General features: G+C 41.4%; 2 protein-coding genes across 7 annotated transcripts; one reads left to right on the top strand and one right to left on the bottom strand.

Moving 5' to 3' along the window:
• Positions 1-228: 228 nt before the first annotated feature.
• LOC115159899 (CMRF35-like molecule 3) lies at positions 229-8,547 on the bottom strand. Of its 4 annotated transcripts, none has more exons than XM_029710008.1 (8): positions 8,465-8,547; positions 4,263-4,307; positions 3,857-4,018; positions 3,418-3,425; positions 1,440-1,751; positions 956-1,075; positions 728-809; positions 229-650 (listed from the first exon to the last, which is right to left on the bottom strand). In XM_029710008.1, the coding sequence occupies exons 3-8, from the start codon at positions 3,961-3,963 to the stop codon at positions 527-529; spliced, it is 753 nt and encodes a 250-aa protein (XP_029565868.1). In that variant the 5' UTR covers positions 3,964-4,018; positions 4,263-4,307; positions 8,465-8,547; the 3' UTR covers positions 229-526. The 4 variants fall into 4 exon arrangements, with proteins under 4 accessions (XP_029565868.1, XP_029565869.1, XP_029565871.1 ...); XM_029710009.1 differs by having other exon boundaries at positions 728-762; XM_029710011.1 differs by having other exon boundaries at positions 1,590-1,751.
• dusp26 (dual specificity phosphatase 26) lies at positions 7,731-10,216 on the top strand. Of its 3 annotated transcripts, none has more exons than XM_029710015.1 (4): positions 7,731-7,878; positions 8,471-8,661; positions 8,837-9,048; positions 9,614-10,216. In XM_029710015.1, the coding sequence occupies exons 2-4, from the start codon at positions 8,483-8,485 to the stop codon at positions 9,850-9,852; spliced, it is 630 nt and encodes a 209-aa protein (XP_029565875.1). In that variant the 5' UTR covers positions 7,731-7,878; positions 8,471-8,482; the 3' UTR covers positions 9,853-10,216. The 3 variants fall into 3 exon arrangements, with proteins under 3 accessions (XP_029565875.1, XP_029565872.1, XP_029565874.1); XM_029710012.1 differs by having other exon boundaries at positions 8,468-8,661; XM_029710014.1 differs by lacking the exon at positions 7,731-7,878 and adding an exon at positions 7,887-7,914 and having other exon boundaries at positions 8,468-8,661.
• The last annotated feature ends 11,215 nt before the right edge of the window (positions 10,217-21,431 follow it).

Genomic DNA, 21,431 nt, shown 5'->3' with positions numbered 1-21,431 from the left:
GAACACAGAGCTCACATCATTAGTAGTGTCTTTAAAATGGTTTATTAGCAAAGCATTTGTATTCCATTTATAAAGCTGGGGAACATAGACAGAATGGTATTCCAAGGCTCTGATTCAAGGGAGAGGATTTGTTAAAGGAAAACTCCACCCAAAAACAATCTCTTGGTATTTGTTTCATTAGTCCATTGTTGACATAGTCCCAAAATGTTTTGCTTGTCAGCAATCAAGTTTTCAAGATATATAACTTCAAAATACAGAAATCATCCCTGTATGATGCATTTTGCATCATATGATGCAAAATGACCAAATATCAACTATGAATCAACTTAATAACTATCTGTCAACAACACTTTGGTCGTCATGAGTTCCATTTTACAAGTACACATAGGCTAACCATGAAACACTCATATACACACACTTGAAATGTCTGTTAAACACATTGAATAACTTTTCCATAGTAAGTGAGTGTGAGAGTGTGTCCACAGTGGTGTGTGAAGTGATACTCCAAGTGGCACCTCAGAGGTTTCTACTCATCCTCAGTTTGACCTCGGAGTCGGTTTGTCCTATACTTCACCACAGCCATGATGGTGCACAGGAGGAAGACCACTGCATTAACAGTTTTCGGCAGGTAGACTAATGTTCGTTCCCATCTGTAGAAGAATAGCATTGCTTTGAGATAGTAATGAATTAAATCTTTGCATAATAACTATAGGATAGTGAAGCCTACCGCTGGGCTCCATGGTGTGTGTTGTTGACTGAGGCCTGAGAGGAGGAAGAGGAGAGCTCTTGGGTAGTTGGTATTGGCATTGCTGTCAATGTTTAAGAAAAAACTTAGTATCAGTACTTCACAGACTAGGATCAAAGTGTGAATATAAAGCAGAACCTATATCAAAACGGGAAGTTTTCGCATTACTGATTCACAATATTGTGTGAAAAGAGATTGCGCATTACTTACTGATGGTGGTGGTAAACTGTGTTGTGGTTTGTACGGCAAAGATCTGTTGAATAGTTGGTATTGATGTAAAAACACTACCTCCCTCAACACCAGTCTCCTCTTGGTCAACAATAGGACTGTCTGAACAGAGAGGTTCACAACACAACAACTCAGGAGCAGAAAAACAACGTCCATTCAAGACTCTTAATTCAACAGACCACTAAGTTACATGATGTGTAAGTTTCATTGTCAAAATAGACTGACACAGAATTGTATTTCAATTGTCAATCTTCTACAGTACTGATATTTATGCCATTCAGCATTTTATCTACATTTCTTGGGTCAGCTTGCTAGTTCCTAGTTATCAGAAAATGAAGCAGTAATGTCAGTAATTGTCTAAGGATGTCAGTGACACTCATCAACAGGACTATCGATGGGACCTTACTGAGCATTATTCATTGTGCTTTACTAAACACAGATAAAAGCAGTGCAGGGATCTTCTCACCTGTAATGACTAGGTTGAACAATTCTAGCCATTCATCTGGTCCGTTCTTCTCCACTACACACCAGTAAATATCAGAATCACTTTGTTCTAGACTTTTCATAGTCACGGTGAAGGTTCTCAGATTAACGGCATCAGATATTGAGGTCTTACCACTGCTATTGGGATGGTCAGTGCGTACCACATAAGAGCATGTAATCCAGGAATGCCCTTTACACCAGTATTTGACATGGTTTATGTAATCCTGATGATAGATACATGGGATGTTGATGGAGTCTCCTGTCCACACAGACATCAACCTAATCCCGTCCGTTCCTGTAGACATAGAAACAGAAAACATTCAGACTGGAATTAGTAGAAATATCACATTTAGATTTTAAGATGTCTTGTGATTTTAGGGTTCATTTTCTTGTCAGTGCAGGAATGATGTACCTTTTTCCATGGTAACTGTAAGTGAACATTTCAAGGGCTATACCGTATATATACACTACCGGTCAAAAGTTTTAGAACACCTACTCATTCAAGGGTTTTTCTTTATTTTTAATATTTTTTACATTGTAGAATAATAGTGAAGACATCAAAGCTATGAAATAACACATGAAATCATGTAGTAACCAAAAAAGAGTTAATCAAATCAAAATATATTTTATATTTGAGATTATTGAAATAGCCACCCTTTCCCTTGATGACAGCTTTGCACACTCGCATTCTCTCAACCAGCTTCACCTGGAATGCTTTTCCAACAGTCTTGAAGGACTTCCCACATATGCTGAGCACTTCTTGGCTGCTTTTCCTTCACTCTTCGGTCCGACTCATCCCAAACCATCTCAATTGGGTTGAGGTCAGGGGATTGTAGAGGCCATCTGATGCAGCACTCCATCACTCTCCTTCTTGGTCAAATAGCCCTTACACAGCCTGGAGGTGTGTTGGGTCATTATCCTATTGAAAAACAAATGATAGTCCCACTAAGTCCAAACCAGATGGGATAGCGTATCGTTGCAGAATGCAGTAGTGCCTTGAATTCAAAATAAATCACAGACAGTGTCACCAGCAAAACACCCCCACACCATACCACCTCCTCCTCCATGCTTTACGGTGGGAAATACACATGCGGAGATCATCCGTTCACCCACACCGCAACTCACAAAGACACAGCGGTTGGAACCAAAAATCTCAAATTTGGACTCCAGACCAAAGGACAAATTTACACCGGTCAAATGTCCATTGCTCGTGTTTCTTGGCCCAAGCAAGTCTCTTATTATTATTGGTGTCCTTTAGTAGTGGTTTCTTTACAGCAATTCGACCATGAAGTTCTGATTCACGCAGTCTCCTCTGAACAGTTGATGTTGAGATGCGTCTGTAAATTGAACTCTGTGAAGCGTTTATTTGGGTTGCAATTTCTGAGGCTGGTAACTCTGCAGCAGAGGTAACTCTGGGTCATCCATTCCTGTGGTGGTCCTCATGAGAACCAGTTTGATCGTAGCGCTTGATGATTTTTGCGACTACACTTGAAGAAACGTTCAAAGTTATTTTAAGAAGGCACACCTGTTAATTGAAATGCATTCCAGGTGACTACCTCATGAAGCTGGTTGAGAGAATGCCAATAATGTGCAAAGCTGTCATCAAGGCAAAGTGTCGCTACTTTGAAGAATCTCAAATTTCAAATATACATATTTTTGGTTACCACATGATTTTTGGTTACTATATGATTCCATAGTTTTGATGTCTTCACTATTATTCTACAATGTAGAAAATAGTAAAAATATAGAAAAACTCTTGAATGAGTAGGTGTTCTAAAACTTTTGACCAGTAGTGTATTTAAAAATAAATCAGGTTTGATCAAGACATATTCACATCCAAAATATAGATACAACTTCCTTGTATGAAACCAACAGAAGCCACCTGCTGCTCCTGTCTTCAATGTCAGCATGTTCCTAAGTTCATGGAGCACAATCACTTCAGAGAAACATGGTGCCCTTACCTGAGAGTCTGAAGAAGATGAGGAGGAGGGAGAAGGAGAGACGAGAAACCATGCGTGAGCTTGTGTCTGTGTGTTATATAGTACCTGTGCACAAATGTGTGTGTGAAGGACCAACGCACCAAAGACAATGACTTTACTTAAACATCACTGTCCGTAACTCTCTTCCTGGTTCTGTTTGTGCGCACCTGCCCCCATCTGTGGCAGGAAGTAATATCTTATCTGGGCTAGTTGTAACCCAAGGCGTCCAGTCACCTCAATTTCATTCTTTATTTACGTATAGTTAATTTGTTACTTTATCCAATACATTTACACTCCGGGAACAGAGCACCTAGCTACAAAGGAGGCCTCAAAACGTCAGACATTTCTGTTCTAGTCCTTTACACAGCACATGTCTATGGGTAAGATAGCAACAATAACATAGTGTGTGTGTGTATTCTACCTTTTGATCAGTGGTTCTACAGCCAGCCTTAAACAGTCTCTCCTGCCTGTCCTGCAGGCTGTAGAAGGACCGTAGGTGGGGGTCGTGAAGGCAGTTGTGAGCCCCATCCAACAACTGCATGTTGAGGTCTGACAGGACAAAGTTGAGGCTGTCCTGGAAGAGCTGAGGAATAGATTATTTTTTTGTTTTTAAAGTGACAAGCTAAATGTGTTGAGGTACAGTAGCCTTTACCACTTTCATGGATAGTTATGTCAATAATATTTTCTTCAGCAATCAGTCCCTGATTTTTTGAAGACAGAACTTGTGATAATAAATGGTATATAACATAGCAAGTCAGATCCTCTCTGGTTACCTAAATGGTATATCTTCTAGGTATAACATAACAAGTCAGATCCTCTCCGGTTACCTTCTCTCCAAGGCTTGTTCTGTGGTACTGGAGAGCAGGCCTGCTCTGAATAGGGGAATTGTGCATGTCATCATTATCCCCAACTTTTTCACTCAGGCCCCCCTTCCAGCATTGGGAACCCCCCACCCCCACCCCTGTGCACACCATGTCTATATCTATGGGCAGTGGTGGGAAAAGTACCCAATTGTCATACTTGAGTAAAAGTAAAGATATGTTAATAGAAAATGACTCAAGTAAAAGTGAAAGTCACCCAGTAAAATACTACTTGAGTAAAAATCTAAAAGTATTTGGTTTTAAATATACTTGACTATCAAAAGTAAATGTAATTGCTAAAATATATATAAAAGTATAAAATATAAAAGTAAAAGTATAAATCAATTCAAAATCCTTATATTAAGCAAACTAGACAGCACAATGTTCTTGTTATTTTAATTTACTGATAGCCAGATGCACACTCCAACACTCAGACATAATTTACAAACAAAGCATTTGTGTTTAGTGAGACTGCCAGATAAGAGGCAGTAGAGATGACCAGGGATGTTCTCTTGATAAGTGTGTGAATTTGACAATTTTCCTGTCCTGATAAGCATTCAAAATGTAACGAGTACTTTTAAATTTGAGAGAAAATGTATGGAGAAAAAGTACATTATTTTCTTTAGGAATGTTGTGAAGTAAAAGTTGTAAAAGAAATACATAGTAAAGTACAGATACAAAAAACTAGACTAAAACTAAAACAAGACAATGGTGCCTTCTGCTTTGCTTAATGTAAGGAATTTTAAATGATTTATACTTTTACGTTTGATACTTAAGTATATTTTATCAATTACATTTACTTTTGATATTTAAGTATATTTATAACCAAATACTTTTAGACTTTTACTCAAGTAGAATTTTACTGGGTAACTTTCACTTTTACTTGAGTCACTTTCTATTATTAAGGTATCTTTACTTTTACTAAAGTATGACAATTGGGTACTTTTTCCACCACTGCAACTACTTTGCAGTGAATAGTCTGTGTACATGCAGTACTTTATCTAAACACAAGATGGTGAAACACACCACGGTTCTTTAATGGAGCTTCAATAAATAGGCATATTTTCATCCTGCAATGCAATGTAGATATCAACAAATCCACAACCGAATGTAATTGTGTTCAACTCACACACACTAAGTTATATAATTCTGATAAAACCATCATTGAAAAACCTGCGATTCTTCTTCAAATATGCTTTACATGGTGGCTGTCCTAGTCCTTACAGGGATACTTTGGGATTTCTACTTCCCAGAGTCAGATGAAGTCATGGATACCATTTTTAGGTCTTTGCGTGCAGTTTGAAGGAAGTTGCTAACTAGTGTTAGCGCCATGACTGATTTCCAGCCATTGCACTAACGCTAGTTCGCATTGGCTCGTGAAACTACACTACATGGCCAAAAGTATGTGGAAACCTACTCGTTGAACATCTCATTCCGAAATCATGGCCATTAATATGAAGTTGGTCCCCCCTTTACTGCTATGACAGCCTCCACTTTTCTGGGAAGGTTTTCCACTAGATGTTGGAACATTGTTGTAGTGACTTGCTTCCATTCAGACACAAGAGCATTACTGAGGTCGGGCACTGATGTTGGGCAATTAGGCCTGGCTCACAGTCGGCGTTCCAATTCATCCCAAAGTTGTTCGATGGGGTTCAGGTCAGGGCTCTGTCCAGGCCAGTCAAGTTCTTCCACACTGATCTCGACAAACCATTTCTATATGGACCTCACTTTGTGCACGGGGGCATTGTCATGCTGAAACAGGAAAGGACCTTCCCAAACTGTTGCTACAAAGTTGGAAGCACAGAATCGTCTAGAATGTCATTGTATGCTATAGCTTTAAGATTTCCCTTCACTGGGCCTCCCGAGTGGCACAGCTGTCTAAGGCACTGCACTATTGTGTCCTGCATCGCAGTGCTTGCGGTGTCACTACAGACCTGGGTTTGATCCCGGGCTGTGTCGCAGTCGACCGGGATACCCATGAGGCGGTGCACAATTGGCCCAGCGTCGTCTGGGTTAGGGAAGGGTTTAGTTGTCTGGGATGTCCTTGTCTCATTGCGCTCTAGCATGCACTCTGACACGGTCGCCAGTTGTACGGTGTTTCCTCTGACACATTGGTACGGCTGGCATCCGGGTTAAGCGAGCATTGTGTCAAGAAGCAGTGCGGCTTGGCAGGGTCGTGTTTCAGAGGACGCATGGCTCTCAACCTTCACCTCTCCTGAGTCCATTCGGGAGTTGCAGCAATGGAACAAGACTGCATCTACCAATTGGATATCACAAAAAAGGGGGGATTTTTTTACATCTTTAAATACAATAGATTTCCCTTCACTGGAACTAAGGGGCCAAGCCCGAACCATGGGGCAGGTAGCGTTCTCCTGGTATCCGCCAAAGCGCGATTCGTCCATCGGACTGCCAGATGGTGAAGCGTGATCCATCACTCCAGAGAACACGTTTCCACTGCTCCAGAGTCCAATGGCGGCGAGCTTTACATCACTCCAGCCAATGCTTGGCATTGCACATGGTGATCTTAGGCTTGTGTGTGGCTGCTTGGCCATGGAAACCCATTTCATTAAGGTCCCAACGAACAGCTCTTATGCTGACCTTGCTACCAGAGGCAGTTTGGGACTATGATTGGAACCGCTCTACATGCTTCAGCACTCTGCGGTCCCATTCTGTGAGCTTCTGAGGCCTACCACTTTGCTCCTAGATGTTTCTACTTCACAATAACAGAACTGACCGGGGCAGTTCTAGCAGGGCAGAAATTTGACACAAACTGACTTGTTGGAAAGGTTGCATCCTATGACAGTGCCATGTTGAAAGTCACTGAGCTCTTCAGTAAGGCCATTCTACTGCCAATGTTTGTCTATGGAGATTGCATGGCTGTGTGCTCGAATTTATACAGCTGTCAGCAACGGGTGTGTCTGAAATAGCCGAATCTAACTTCCTTCGTACTGGACACAGACATAGAAATGGTATCCACAAGTTCCTCTGACTGATAAAGGGCATCATTGCCAAGTAACATTTTAGTCATTTAGTGGACAAGTGACTTACAGGAGCAATTAGGGTTAAGTGCCTTGCTCAAGGGCACATCGACAGATTATTCACCTAGTTAGCTCGGGATTTGAATTAGCAACCTTTCAGTTACTGGCCTAACCTCTTAACGCTATTGTACCCTTCATCATCTATAGCAGCCTTTATTGAATATTATTATACTAAATGTTTTATTGGTCAGTATCATTAGTGAAAAGCTCCTTTCTGTAATATAATCTAATAATCGAATTAGTTGCTATCAAAACAATGTTTCGTAAACATAATAAAGTAATAACATAGGTATGCTACATTATTGAGGAAAAATGTGTGTTATCTTAAATTTGCCTGGTAAGTAATGTGTTGCTGTGAACCTGTTAATGGTCAAATATGGTCCGGGTTTATTGATGATTTTTACATAATTTTACATCCTACTGTTGCTGTATCATGTTCAATAGGCGAGGAACATGGCGGATAGTATGGGCGCCCTGTAGTCGCGTGAGGAGAGGAGAGGAGGGGTGACGCTCGAGAGATAGAAAGTGAAACGAGAAGGAAGAAGGTGAATGATTCTTATTGTGGGATTTCTTTTCCTCCGGTGTGTACTGTTGTTAGAAGATGTAAGGCATTGTGTAGATAACTCTAATTAATACTGTGTAGCATCAAGCATAAACTCGAGAATAAACAGAAAGAAATTCAAGCGAATCAGAGAAATAGATGCGCTTTAATGTTGATTATTCGCTCTCGTATTATTGCAGAGAGAATTGTTGCCCACCGTTAAAATGTGGATATTTTCTCTATGTTCATATAGCTATGTTTATGCTCAGCAAGTCAATTGTGTGTTTGTTATCTGATGGCAATTTCACCAGCATATGCACGCAACAACAAAAAATATGTTTTCTGATTAACGAAATATATTCACTCATAGGCTACGTGAGTGGGCTACGTTTTTGGCAATTACATATCGAGTATTAAATATTGTTAACAAAGTAACGTTGTGCAGATAAACAGATCTCATAAGGGCTTGAGAAGCATTTAACGTCTTAGGAACCATTAACAGAGCTGATAAACCAATCTTATCATATGCGCATGCTGCTGTGATATTGACGGTCTGGAACGCAACCAACAAAAATGTATTATTTTTCTACCAGAAGCATACACTCCAGATGGCGTTCATGTCCCGGTTCTCCCGGTCCCGGAGCAGCTCGAGATCTCCCAACAGGAAAGATTCGGAGCGCGGGTCCCCGGTGCTAACAGTGTCTGAGCTGGAACGGCTCCTCTACACCGGGAAAACAGCATGTAACCATGCCGACGAGGTCTGGCCCAGGCTCTACATTGGAGACCAGTGAGTAACCTAGGCTGCAAAACATTGGTCTTTTTCCTAAGTCTAATATGATATACAAACATTTTGTTAGACATAAGAGATAGGCCTGTATCTGAATTTCAGCAAATTTTGTGATTGTTTGCTTGATTAATTGATAAATTTACTGATTGCCCTCCCCAACCCAACTGTACTGCAGAGACATTGCATCAGACCGGCGTGAGCTGGCACGGCTTGGCATCACCCACATCCTGAACTGTGCCCAGAGTAAGTGGCGCGGCGGGGCGGAGTACTACGCTGGCATGGACATCACCTACCAGGGCATCGAGGCCCACGACACACCCTCCTTCGACATGAGTGTCAACTTCTACCCCGCTGCAGAGTTCATACACAGAGCCCTCAGCAGCGGTGGTGAGTCAATTTGTCTTCCTCTCTTTTTCACACACACACTCAACACACTCAGCAAAACCGAGGCTTGAGTCAGCACAATCTATTCACCTGCAACAATTCAAGCATGGCCCCCCTCGCATGCAGTAGTTCACGCAGACACACACAAAACCACGCACACATACACACCTTCACATCTGCACACACATACACCTTAACAGGTACTTAGGTGCACACCATCTACAAATATTCATCCCACACCTGTTGATCTGTTCAGATGTTCCTGTGTGTGTACTATTACCCTGGAGGTCAACACGTCCTCATCTCTCTCTCTCTCTCCTTCTCTCTCTGTCTTCTTTCTCTTTCTGTCCCTCCCTCTCTCTCCCTTCTTCCTTCCCTCTTTCTCTCTCTTCCTCCTACCCTTCTTCTCTCTCCTTACCCATCCCCCTTCCCTCCCTCCCTCCCTCCCTCCCTCCCTCCCTCCCTTCCTCCCTCCCTCCCTCCCTCCCTCCCTCCCTCTCCCCCTCCCTCTCCCCTCCCTCCCTCCCTCTCCCCCCCCCCCCTCCCTCCCTCCCTCCCTCCCCTCTAGGTAAGGTGCTGGTGCACTGTGCGGTGGGTGTGAGTCGTTCGGCCACGCTGGTCCTGGCCTACTTGATGATCCGTCAGAACCTGACCCTGGTGGAGGCCATCAAGGCAGTGAAGGACCACCGTGGCGTAATCCCCAACCGGGGCTTCCTACGCCAGCTCAACGGCCTGGACGGCATCCTCCGGGACAGTCGCAAGGCTCTACACTCCCCAACCTCCCCAACCTCTCCAACCTCTCTTTAGAGCTAACAGGCTAACACCGCTAAAGACACTACTTTAGAGTTGTAACAATGCTAACCCATCTACAAAACCTTGGTTAACCAGGGTAAACAATTTTTTAAACCAGAAAAATACATCAGCAACGGGTGTGTCATTGTCTTTCCCATGTCTTGATCTCGTCATGAAAAAGGCGTCTTTACCTGGTTGAAACAGAGACCAATTGGTCGGAATCTGGTTTTATGACATCTTCACAACCAGAAAAACAGTTTACAACCAGAAATGGATGTAATTCAAACGTAATGCGGAATGTTTTTCCTGCTGTGTGGTCGTGTGACAATAGTTGTCTGTTTCCCTTTTTATCTATGGATAAAAGCGCCTGCAAAAAAAATTCTAAATTGCAGTTAGTTTCTAACCCTGGGTCTTGACTAACAGTCTCAGGTCTTGTGGTCAGTTATACAGTACTAACTATATGGTAGAATTAAGTATCAATTGAATATAAATCATGCCTTATATAGAAGTAACTTCAGCCTATACAGTGCAGTAGAGACATGGAGACATTTTGATGACATGTACAATCATATCATTCCCAAATGGCCATTCCAAGACATTTAAATGTTTTCCCTTAAACCACTCGAGTGTTGCTTTAGCAGTATGCTTAGGATCATTGTCCTGCTGGAAGGTGAACCTCCGTCACAGTCTCAAATCTCTGGAAGACTGAAACAGGTTTCCCTGTTTTGAGCACCATCCATCATTCCTTCAATTCTGACCAGTTTCCCAGTCCCTGCCGATAAAAATATCCCCACAGCATGATGCTGCCACCACCATGCTTCACTCTGGGGATGGTGTTCTCGGTGAGTGCATTACGCACTCAAGCCACCATCAGTACGCACACCTGCCTTCCCCCCGGCATGCGCATCAGCGATCATTGGACTCACGTGGACTCAATTACTTGTGTCATTACCTTCCCTATATATGTCTGTTCCCAAGCTCTGTTCCCTGCTTCGGGATGAATTGTCTCAGAATGATTGATTATCTAATGCTGACATTTACTCCAACTGAAAATATTCCTGTTCGTTGATTATGAATACCTCAAGTAGCCTCTATGTGTGTGACACATACTTTTTGTCTGGTCTCCACATACCATTTGATTTGATCTCTAAACAGTGCCAGGATGTTAGAGTTGCACCTACAGTATTACTATGGTATTACTGTGTTATTACTACAGAAGTACTATAGTATTACTATGTTATTACTAGGGTTGCACATTTTGGGGAATATTCAGAGGTGGAAACTTTCCGTGGGAATTAACAGGAATATATGGGAATTAACGGGAATATATGGGAATTCATGGAAATATATGCAAATTAATATTAATACCATTTAAATGTAGATGTTTTTTGCATTGGATATATTTACCATATCATATGGAAACAGAAACATAAACCTTTTACCTTATCATAAGTAGACATAATTGGAAATTATTAAATCCTTCCAATAGAAATGAAAAAGAAAACAATTTAGTTATGAATTGAACTTGAATTAAATGAGTTGACTCTTCACATGGGATGATTTCACGGAACAACAAAAAAAAGGGAATATTGAATGATCCCCAATGATCCATCAGATCTCCCAAAAACATTTTCAACATACCTCTGGAAAATGATAGTCTAGAAACTAAAGCTTTGGTTGTCTTCCTCTCAGGCTTCCATGTCTTCTCCCTGGACCTCCTCAATGTCCACCTCTTGAACATCAGACTCTGAGGCCTCATCTTCACTGTCACTTTCCAACCTTGTTCAGGATGGCTCAATGTTTGGCTCAAAAAGCCTCAAAGTTGCCCAGATAGCCACCAATTTTTTTACCCTTGTATTGGTCAGCCTGTTGCGTGCTTTGGTGTGTGTGTTTCCAAACAAGGACCAGTTGCACTCTGAGACGGCTGATGTTGGTGGGATTTGGAGGATGATGGAGGCAACAGGGGAAAGAGCCTCAGATCCACAAAGTCCCTTCCACCAGGTGGCTGATGAGATATGTTGGCACGACTGCCATATTGCATCTCCATCCCAAAGCCCTTGCTTGGAAGTGTACTTCGCCAGACTGCCAAGAACCTTGCCCTCATCCAGGCCAAGGTGGCGAGACATGGTAGTGATGACACCAAAGGCCTTGTTGAACTCTGCACCAGACAGGATGCCCTTGTCAGCATACAGTGTACGCTGCGGCGTCTATGGGCTTCAGGCAGAGGTCTTCACACTTTTTGATGTATTTCACAACTGCAGTTTCATCTGCTTGGAGCAGTGAAGTGGGCAGGCAGTACGGATTTCTTCTCTTACATCTCGAAGCAGAGTCTGAACATCAGACAGGATGGCATTGTCTCCCTCAATCCGTGCAATAGCTACTGCTATAGGTTTCAGGAGTTTCAGGCTGCTTACCACTCTCTCCCAAAATACATCATCCAGGAGGATCCTCCTGATGGGGCTGTCCATATCGGCAGACTGTGGTATGGCCATTTCTTGGAAAGACTCCTTCCCTTCCAGGAGACTGTCAAACATGATGACAACACCACCCCAACGGGTGTTGCTGGGCAGCTTCAATTTGGTGCTCTTATTCTTCTCACTTTGCTTGGTGAGGTAGATTTCTGCTATAACTTGACGACCCTTCACATACCTAACCATTTTCTTGGCTCTCTAGAGTGTATCCATTGTTTTCAGTGCCATGACGTCCTTGAGGAGCAGATTCAATACATGAGCAGCACAGCCAATGGGTGTGATGTGAGGGTAGGACTCCTCTACTTTAGACCAAGCAGCCTTCATGTTCACAGCATTGTCTGTCACCAGTGCAAATACCTTCTGTGGTCCAAGGTCATTGATGACTACCTTCAGCTCATCTGCATTGTAGAGACCGGTGTGTCTGTTGTCCTTTGTGTCTGTGCTCTTGTAGAATACTGGTTGAGGGGTGGAGATGATGTAGTTCATTATTCCTTGCCCACGAACATTCGACCACCCATCAGAGATGATTGCAATACAGTCTGCTTTCTCTATGATTTGCTTGACCTTCACTTGAACTCTGTTGAACTCTGCATCCAGCAAATTAGTAGATAAAGCATGTCTGGTTGGAAGGGTGTATGCTGGGTGAAGAACATTCAGAAATCTCTTCCAATGCACATTGCCTGTGAGCATCAGAGGTGAACCAGTTGCATACTCAGCTTGAGCAAGACATTCATCAGCATTTCACTGACTACGTTTCTCCATTGAGTCCAAAAAAACTTCTGATTCCAGGAGGACCATGAGCTGTTGCTATCGATAAGGTGTCCGATTCATCATTTTCACCTTGAATAGAAGTAGAGGTACTTTTGTCAGAGGTTGCTTGTTGTGAGCGCTGAGGGAACTTTATGCACTTGGCCAGATGATTCTGCATCTTTGTTGCATTCTTCACATATGATTTGGCACAGTATTTGCAAATGTACACAGCTTTTCCTTCTACATTAGCTGCAGTGAAATGTCTCCACACATCAGATAGTGCCTGTGGCATTTTCCTGTAAATATTAGAAAAAAAGTAATTCCATGTACAGATAAATAGTTAAGCAGTTAGTTTAAACAACTCCTTTGTAAGATAAATGTTTTAACATGAAACATGTATGGAAACAGGTGAATTAACAAACCTCAAGCAAGCTAAAACCCACATGGTAGCAAAAACTAACTAGCAGAAATTGTTAACAAGTTAGAAATTATTTAATCACACTTTGCTGTAGGCTACTATTTACTAGTTAACAAAAAATCATGTATGTCATATAAAATATATTCACCCTACCCAGTATTGTAATCAAAACTTACCAGAAAGCATGTAGTCCTTGGGTCAGACAGTGTAGTAGTGTGGGCTCAATAGCATCTCATTAGTGTGCAAGATCTTGAGAATCAGCTGTACATGTGATGGAAGAATGCACTGTGCATGCAGAGGGTTGCAATTCCATTGAATTGCGGATAGTTTAACCAAAATATGCCACAAGACCTAGAATTGCCTTATGTGTATCCCACAAAAAAAGGTTCACTGTTATAAGCTAACTTTTTTGATGAATTTAAGCAAAATTCCCCAAATTCCTTAACTTCCCATGGAAGAATTCTGGAAAGTTTCCGACCCATTGCAACCCTAGTTATTACTTCAGGTGTACTATAGTATTACTATAGTTTTACTATGTTATTACTACAGGTTTACTACACTATAGTATTACTATGTTATTACTACAGGTGTACTACATTATTAGGTGTGAGAAGTTAGCTAATGTAGCAAACTGTATATAGATGTACAGTATGTAAGAGTTGGACTTGTGGATGTGATCGTGTTCAGTCGGTGAAGTGTTGAAGTGATCTGTTGACTCGTATGTTTCTTGTGTATAGCAGAACATTTGGGGTTTTGCACACACAGAATTATCATTATTTGGCTGATAATGGGGGCCTTGAGGAAAAAAATGGGCCCATTCTGGTCCCAGTCCGCCCCTTGTGTGCAGAGGTTTGTTTACAGGCCTCTGTAATGTAACTGTGATCGTTAGCTGTGATCTTGTCATTCTGTCCCTATGTAATGTGTATCTGTAGGGTTCGGTGAGGTTATTGATCCTGTATGTCTCTGTGTCTGTTTCTACTCTACTCTTCTACCTTTCCATTTCGTATAGAGACCCTTTCTAAAGGAATTCTTGAATATTTGTTTTTGCTTTGTTATTTCTGTGTCACCGGTCTGTGAAATTGTATATAAAGAACAAAATGAGCAGAGAGGTTGTCGCTTTAAGTCAATAACCTGACAGTTTAACCAGTTTAACCTGTGTAATAGTTCAATAACCTGACAGTTTAATAGCTGACAGTTTAACCTGTGTAACAGTTCAATAACCTGACAGTTTAACCTGTGTAACAGTTTAATAACCTGACAGTTTAACCTGTGTAACAGTTTAATAACCTGACAGTTTAACCTGTGTAACAGTTTAATAACCTGACAGTTTAATACCTGTGTAACAGTTCAATAACCTGACAGTTTAACCTGTGTAACAGTTCAATAACCTGACAGTTTAACCTGTGTAACAGTTCAATAACCTGACAGTTTAACCTGTGTAACAGTTTAATAACCTGACAGTTTAACCTGTGTTAACAGTTCAATAACCTGACAGTTTAACCTGTGTAACAGTTTAATAACCTGACAGTTTAATACCTGACAGTTTAACCTGTGTAACAGTTCAATAACTTGACAGTTTAATACCTGACAGTTTAACCCGTGTAACAGTTCAATAACCTGACAGTTTAATACCTGACAGTTTAACCTGTGTAACAGTTCAATAACCTGACAGTTTAATACCTGACAGTTTAACCTGTGTAACAGTTCAATAACCTGACAGTTTAACCTGTGTAACAGTTCAATAACCTGACAGTTTAACCTGTGTAACAGTTCAATAAACTGACAGTTTAACCTGTGTAACAGTTTAATAACCTGACAGTTTAACCTGTGTAACAGTTCAATAACCTGACAGTTTAACCTGTGTAACAGTTTAATAACCTGACAGTTTAACCTGTGTAACAGTTCAATAACCTGACAGTTTAATACCTGACAGTTTAACCTGTGCAACAGTTTAATAACCTGACAGTTTAATACCTGTGTAACAGTTCAATAACCTGACAGTTTAACCTGTGTAACAGTTCAATAACCTGACAGTTTAACCTGGGTAACAGTTTAATAACCTGACAGTTTAATACCTGTGTAACAGTTCAATAACCTGACAGTTTAACCTGTGTAACAGTTCAATAACCTGACAGTTTAACCTGTGTAACAGTTCAATAACCTGACAGTTTAACCTGTGTAACAGTTCAATAACCTGACAGTTTAATACCTGACAGTTTAACCTGTGTAACAGTTTAATAACCTGACAGTTTAACCTGTGTAACAGTTTAATAACCTGACAGTTTAATACCTGTGTAACAGTTAAATAACCTGACAGTTTAACCTGTGTAACAGTTCAATAACCTGACAGTTTAACTTGTGTTAACAGTTCAATAACCTGACAGTTTAACCTGTGTAACAGTTCAATAACCTGACAGTTTAACCTGTGTTAACAGTTCAATAACCTGACAGTTTAATACCTGTGTAACAGTTTAATAACCTGACAGTTTAACCTGTGTAACAGTTTAATAACCTGACAGTTTAATACCTGTGTAACAGTTCAAAAACCTGACAGTTTAACCTGTGTAACAGTTTAATAACCTGACAGTTTAACCTGTGTTAACAGTTCAATAACCTGACAGTTTAACCTGTGTAACAGTTCAATAACCTGACAGTTTAATACCTGACAGTTTAACCTGTGTAACAGTTCAATAACCTGACAGTTTAATAGCTGACAGTTTAATCTGTGTAACAGTTCAATAACCTGACAGTTTAACCTGTGTAACAGTTCAATAACCTGACAGTTTAACCTGTGTAACAGTTCAATAACCTGACAGTTTAATACCTGACAGTTTAACCTGTGTAACAGTTCAATAACCTGACAGTTTAATAGCTGACAGTTTAATCTGTGTAACAGTTCAATAACCTGACAGTTTAACCTGTGTAACAGTTCAATAACCTGACAGTTTAATCTGTGTAACAGTTTAAAGTGTAGTTTATTATCACCTACAGTTTTTTTTATATTTCTGTATTGTTCAATTATGTACTTCTCTCAGCCGTCTGTCATTTTGTGTGGCCATTTCTACTGTCATAGATACAGTGCATTCGGAAAGTATTCAGACCCCTTGACTTTTTCCACATTTTGTTACGTTACAGCCTTATTCTAAAAGTGATTAAATAGTTTTTTCCCCTCATCAATCTACACACAATACCCCATAATGACAAAGCAAACGGTTATTTTTTAAAATGTTTGCTAATTTATAAAAATATAAAAATGGAAATATCACATTAACATAAGTATTCAGACCCCTTACACAGTACTTTGTTTTAGCACCTTTGGCATAAGGTGGAAGGAATTGTCCGTAGAGCTCCGAGAAAGTATTGTGTCAAGGCACAGATCTGGGGAAGGGTACCAAAACATTTCTGCAGCATGGAAAGTCCCCAAAAACATAATGGCCTCCATCATTCTTAAATGGAAGAAATTTGGAACCACCAAAACGCTTCCTAGAGCTGGCCACCCGGCCAAACTGAGCAATCGGGGGAGAAAGGCCCTGGTCAGGGAGGTGACCAAGAACCCAACGGTCACTCTGACAGAGCTCCAGAGTTCCTCTGTGGAGATGGGAGAACATTCCAGAAGGAAAGCCATCTCTGCAGCACTCCACCAATCAGGCCTTTATGGTAGAGTGGCCAGATGGAAGCCACTCCTCAGTAAAAAGCACATGATAGCCTGCACCTAAAGGACTCTCAGACCATGAGAAACAAGATTCTCTGGTCTGATGAAACCAAGATTGATCTTTCGCCTGAATGCCAAGCGTCACGTAAGGAGGAAACCTGGCACCATTCCTACGGTGAAGCATGGTGGTGGCAGCATCATGCTGTAGGGAGGTTTTTCAGCATCAGGGACTGGGAGACTAGTCAGGATCGCAGGAAAGATGAACGGAGCAAAGTACAGAGAAATTGTTGATGAAAACCTGCTCCAGAGCGCTCAGGACCTCAGACTGGGGCGAAGGTTCACCTTCTAATATAACAACAACCCTAAGCACACAGCCAAGACAGCGCAGGTGTGGCTTTGGGACAAGTATCTGAATGTCCTTGAGTGGCCCTGCCAGAGCCCAGACATGAACACGATTGAACATCTCTGGAGAGACCTGAAAATAGCTGTGCAGCAATGGTCCTCATCCAACCGGGACAGAGCTTGATAGGATCTGCAGAGAAGAATGGGAGAAACTCCCCAAATACAGGTGTGCCAAGCTTGAGCGTCATACCCAAGAAGACTCGAGGTTATAATCACTGCCAAAGGTGCTGTGAGTCTTTCTGGGCGAGTCTCTAAGAGCTTTCCACAGCTGGATTGTGCAACATTTGCCCATTATTATTTTCAAAATTCTTCAAGCTCTGTCAAATTGGTTGTTGATCATTGCAAGACAACAGGTCTTGCTATAGATTTTCAAGTAGATTTCAATCAAAACTGTAACTCGGCCACTCAGGAACATTCACTGTCTTCTTGGTAAGCAACTCCAGTGTAGATGTGTGTTTTAGGGTATTGTCTTGCATAAAGGTGAATTCATCTCCCAGTGTCTGGTGAAAAGCAGATTGAGACAGGTTTTCCTCTAGGATTTAGCCTGTACTTAGCTCCATTCTGTTTATTTTTTATCCTGAAAAACTCCCCAGTCTTTTACGATTACAAGCATACCCATAACAAAATGTGCTGACATGTTAACAAACAACATATTCTAAAAACAGGACAGGTCAAAGTCAAATGGACAATATGGAATGGACGGTCAGGCTACTCACAACTGCTGTCCAGGAGTTTCATCCAGTGGGCTAAATGTTCATGATCAGTTGTTTTAAGTTCATATCCATACATTTTTTACCAGCTGATCATAGCTAAAAAGAAAATACTTCTGCATTTCCCGCTGTGTAAACACATTGCAAATAGGCTCAGGATATCTCCTCCTGATAAAGTCGGGTAGCTGATATTCAGAGCTTAAATTGCCATATTAATTAGTCACAGGAATCAGGACTAATAAAGCCAATGCAACGGCCTGTTTTAAAAAACAGTGGGCCTACCACATGGATGGGCCTTCATAAAATTCCATTCCTAGCTGACATGGTAGGCTACACCTCAGTAAGCACGGACTGACGCCAATGTCTTTTTTTGGTCCTGTTCGGACCCGCTGTCTTTTTTGGTGTTTTACAAACGGTAGGCCAACCCCTCTTTTACACTACTGCTACTCCCTGTTCATCATATATGCATAGTCACTTTAACCTTATCTACATGTACATACTACCTCAATCAGCCTGACTAACCGGTGTCTGTATGTAGCCTCGCTACTTTTATAGCCTCGCTACTGTATATAGCCTGTCTTTTTACTGTTGTTTTATTTCTTTACTTACCTATTGTTCACCTAACACCTTTTTTGCACTATTGGTTAGAGCCTGTAAATAAGCATTTCACTGTAAGGTCTACCTACACCTGTTGTATTCAGCGCACGTGACAAATAAACTTTGATTTGATATAGATGGCCATTCCTAAAATGTAATTTCAGGTGACACTGTAGGCTATACTTTGGTCCTGTCCAGACTGGACATCTTTTTTTGGTCCTGTCCAGACTGGACATCTTTTTTTGGTCCTGTCCAGACTGGATGTCTTTTTTTGGTCCTGTCCAGACTGGATGTCTTTTTTTGGTCCTGTCCAGACTGGATGTCTTTTTTTGGTCCTGTCCAGACTGGATGTCTTTTTTGGTCCTGTCCAGACTGGATGTCTTTTTTTGGTGCAGACGTCTTTGATTAGTTCAGATTTTGTCCGGTCGAGACCAGCCTTGATTTGCCCCAAACATAGATAAAATGATGTCTATAAATGATGTCTTTTCAACTCTAATTCAGAACTCAAAATGAACCTGATTTCAACTTCCGGAAAATACGTATTTTCAACATCTGGAAAATACTTATTTTCACCTTTCATTCAGAACCCAAATGGAACCGAACTTCAACGTCTGGGAAAATAAGTATTTTAGACGTCTTTTCAATGTAATTTTGATTACTGGGATTATTCTTGTAGGGGTGGCAATTTGTTTTGTCTGTTTCGTGTTTCGTGCTGTCCAGTCTTACAGAGGACTAGGGCATCAGTAAGCCCATACATAGACAACAGTCAGAGATCTATGATCATTGTTCCTCCCCCAATCCTTACTAACCTTCCATTAGATACTAACTGACCTTTCATCAGTGTCTAGGGGCATGCTTATACCTTCAGAGTCTACATCCTGGCAGCTGCACAACAGCCAGACTGCATCACTTCCTGCTTTTACCAGGGCTTGTTGCCTGAACCCTCACCCACCAACAGAGACAGCCTGGGTTAGATACTGTTTCTGTGTGTGTGTGTGTGTGTGTGTGTGTGTGTGTGTGTGTGTGTGTGTGTGTGTGTGTGTGTGTGTGTGTGTGTGTGTGTGTGTCTGTGGTTTTGTGCTATGGTTACTGTATGTGCTTTTCTTTACTTGTGATGAACATAAAAAACAAAAGGTGTCTCCCTCCAGGGTGTATGTGTGTGTCTGGTTAACCGTCAGAGGTGAAGGATCAGAGGTCACAGCAGGTCGGAGGCTAGAGGTGAGGAGTCATGTCTACCGTGGCATTCCAGAACCTTCCTCTCAACATTTATATGGTCATCTTCGGGACCGGAGTCTTCGTCTTCGTACTGAGCCTCATCATCTGCTGCTACTTCATCAGGTAAACATATCCCTCCTATCTAGCTATCTTCACTGAACACAAATATAAACACAACAATTTCAACATTTTTAAAAAATTTTATAAATATTTTATTTTTATTGAATATCCAAAACATACAATATACTTGCAGTGAAGACGCTCAACAACTACACCACACCAGTCATCCAACAGACTCCCATTCAGAGCGACACACAGAAGCATCCAGGGTCAATGCCCTGCTCAAGGACACGTCGACAGATCTCCCACAAGGCCAAAAACGGGGACCCAAACCCTCCAAGATCCCCCACAGTTCCCCAAACCCAAGAAAAAATGAAATAAAAAATAATACTAAATAAATAATAATACAAAATACAATTCATTCCATTCCCCATCCCCAAGAACCCCCCTATGCACCAACAATTTGTTTTGTCTGGCCTAGGATGGCAGAATGGCCAGGACTGGCCCTGGTCACAACCCTGCCCACTGACATCCAGATGTGGCGAGTTGAGACATATTGTGCTGCTGTCATTCTTATTTATATCCTAATCAGAGGAAACAGAGGACATGGCAGATCTTTGTCTAATTGTCTCCTTCTGTAAATCACACTTCCCGTCACAGGATGAAACGTGATCACTGTGCTGACATCACCACTACACACAATATTGTATAACTCTATTGTCTATGTGTAAGACTCTATTGTCCATGATTAGGCTTGTATTGGATGGATGCAGCTTTACCCCAGACTAAAAGCTGAGCGTGTTTAGAGGCAATTTGCGTTGTATAGAATGAACACAGTTGCCATAATTGCCATATGGTTATTATTGGCTCCAAGGTCATGTAGCCTCATCATCATCATTTGGCTGCATGACAATCAACTATAAGCTTCCCCAAGTTGCTACGGTGGTTGAAAGCCACTTGTCTTCATCCATCCCCCATCAGGCCATGAATGTATGTGAGATATGTTCACTGGTGCTGTGGTCTTCTTTTGCCAAGTGATGGATTGTAAAGGGTATACCACTTTGCAGGCTTTTTGCTCTTCGTGTAGAAAAAACATAGGAGCCAAGCCTTAAATAACACACCTGATTCAACTGAAGTCTTGATTGAAGAATATGATATGATATGCTAAAACAGGTGTCATACTGCTTGGACTGGAGGTCAGGGCCACGGCGTTAGACTACATTCTAGACACATACGTCTGTTTGACTTTGTATGTTAGCTCAACAGCACTGAACAGTCTTGGAACCACAGGGCTAAAACATTCAACCATGCAGGAACCA

This window comes from Salmo trutta, chromosome 23 (genome assembly GCF_901001165.1).
Source record: "Salmo trutta chromosome 23, fSalTru1.1, whole genome shotgun sequence".
Taxonomy (NCBI): domain Eukaryota; kingdom Metazoa; phylum Chordata; class Actinopteri; order Salmoniformes; family Salmonidae; genus Salmo; species Salmo trutta.
This window is presented reverse-complemented; position numbering and strand designations above follow the sequence as displayed.

What these genes read in the sequence shown, in the direction of transcription:
- LOC115159899 (XM_029710008.1), bottom strand. Translation starts at nt 3,963, where the DNA reads ATGGGGCTCACAACTGCCTTCACGACCCCCACCTACGGTCCTTCTACA. An exon ending in ACAGTTTACCACCACCATCA is followed by an intron (nt 810 to 955) that starts GTAAGTAATGCG and finishes AAACATTGACAG; the next exon opens with CAATGCCAATACCAACTACC. An exon ending in ACACACCATGGAGCCCAGCG is followed by an intron (nt 651 to 727) that starts GTAGGCTTCACT and finishes ATTCTTCTACAG; the next exon opens with ATGGGAACGAACATTAGTCT.
- dusp26 (XM_029710015.1), top strand. Translation starts at nt 8,483, where the DNA reads ATGGCGTTCATGTCCCGGTTCTCCCGGTCCCGGAGCAGCTCGAGATCT. An exon ending in AGGCTCTACATTGGAGACCA is followed by an intron (nt 8,662 to 8,836) that starts GTGAGTAACCTA and finishes ACTGTACTGCAG; the next exon opens with AGACATTGCATCAGACCGGC. An exon ending in CAGAGCCCTCAGCAGCGGTG is followed by an intron (nt 9,049 to 9,613) that starts GTGAGTCAATTT and finishes CCTCCCCTCTAG; the next exon opens with GTAAGGTGCTGGTGCACTGT.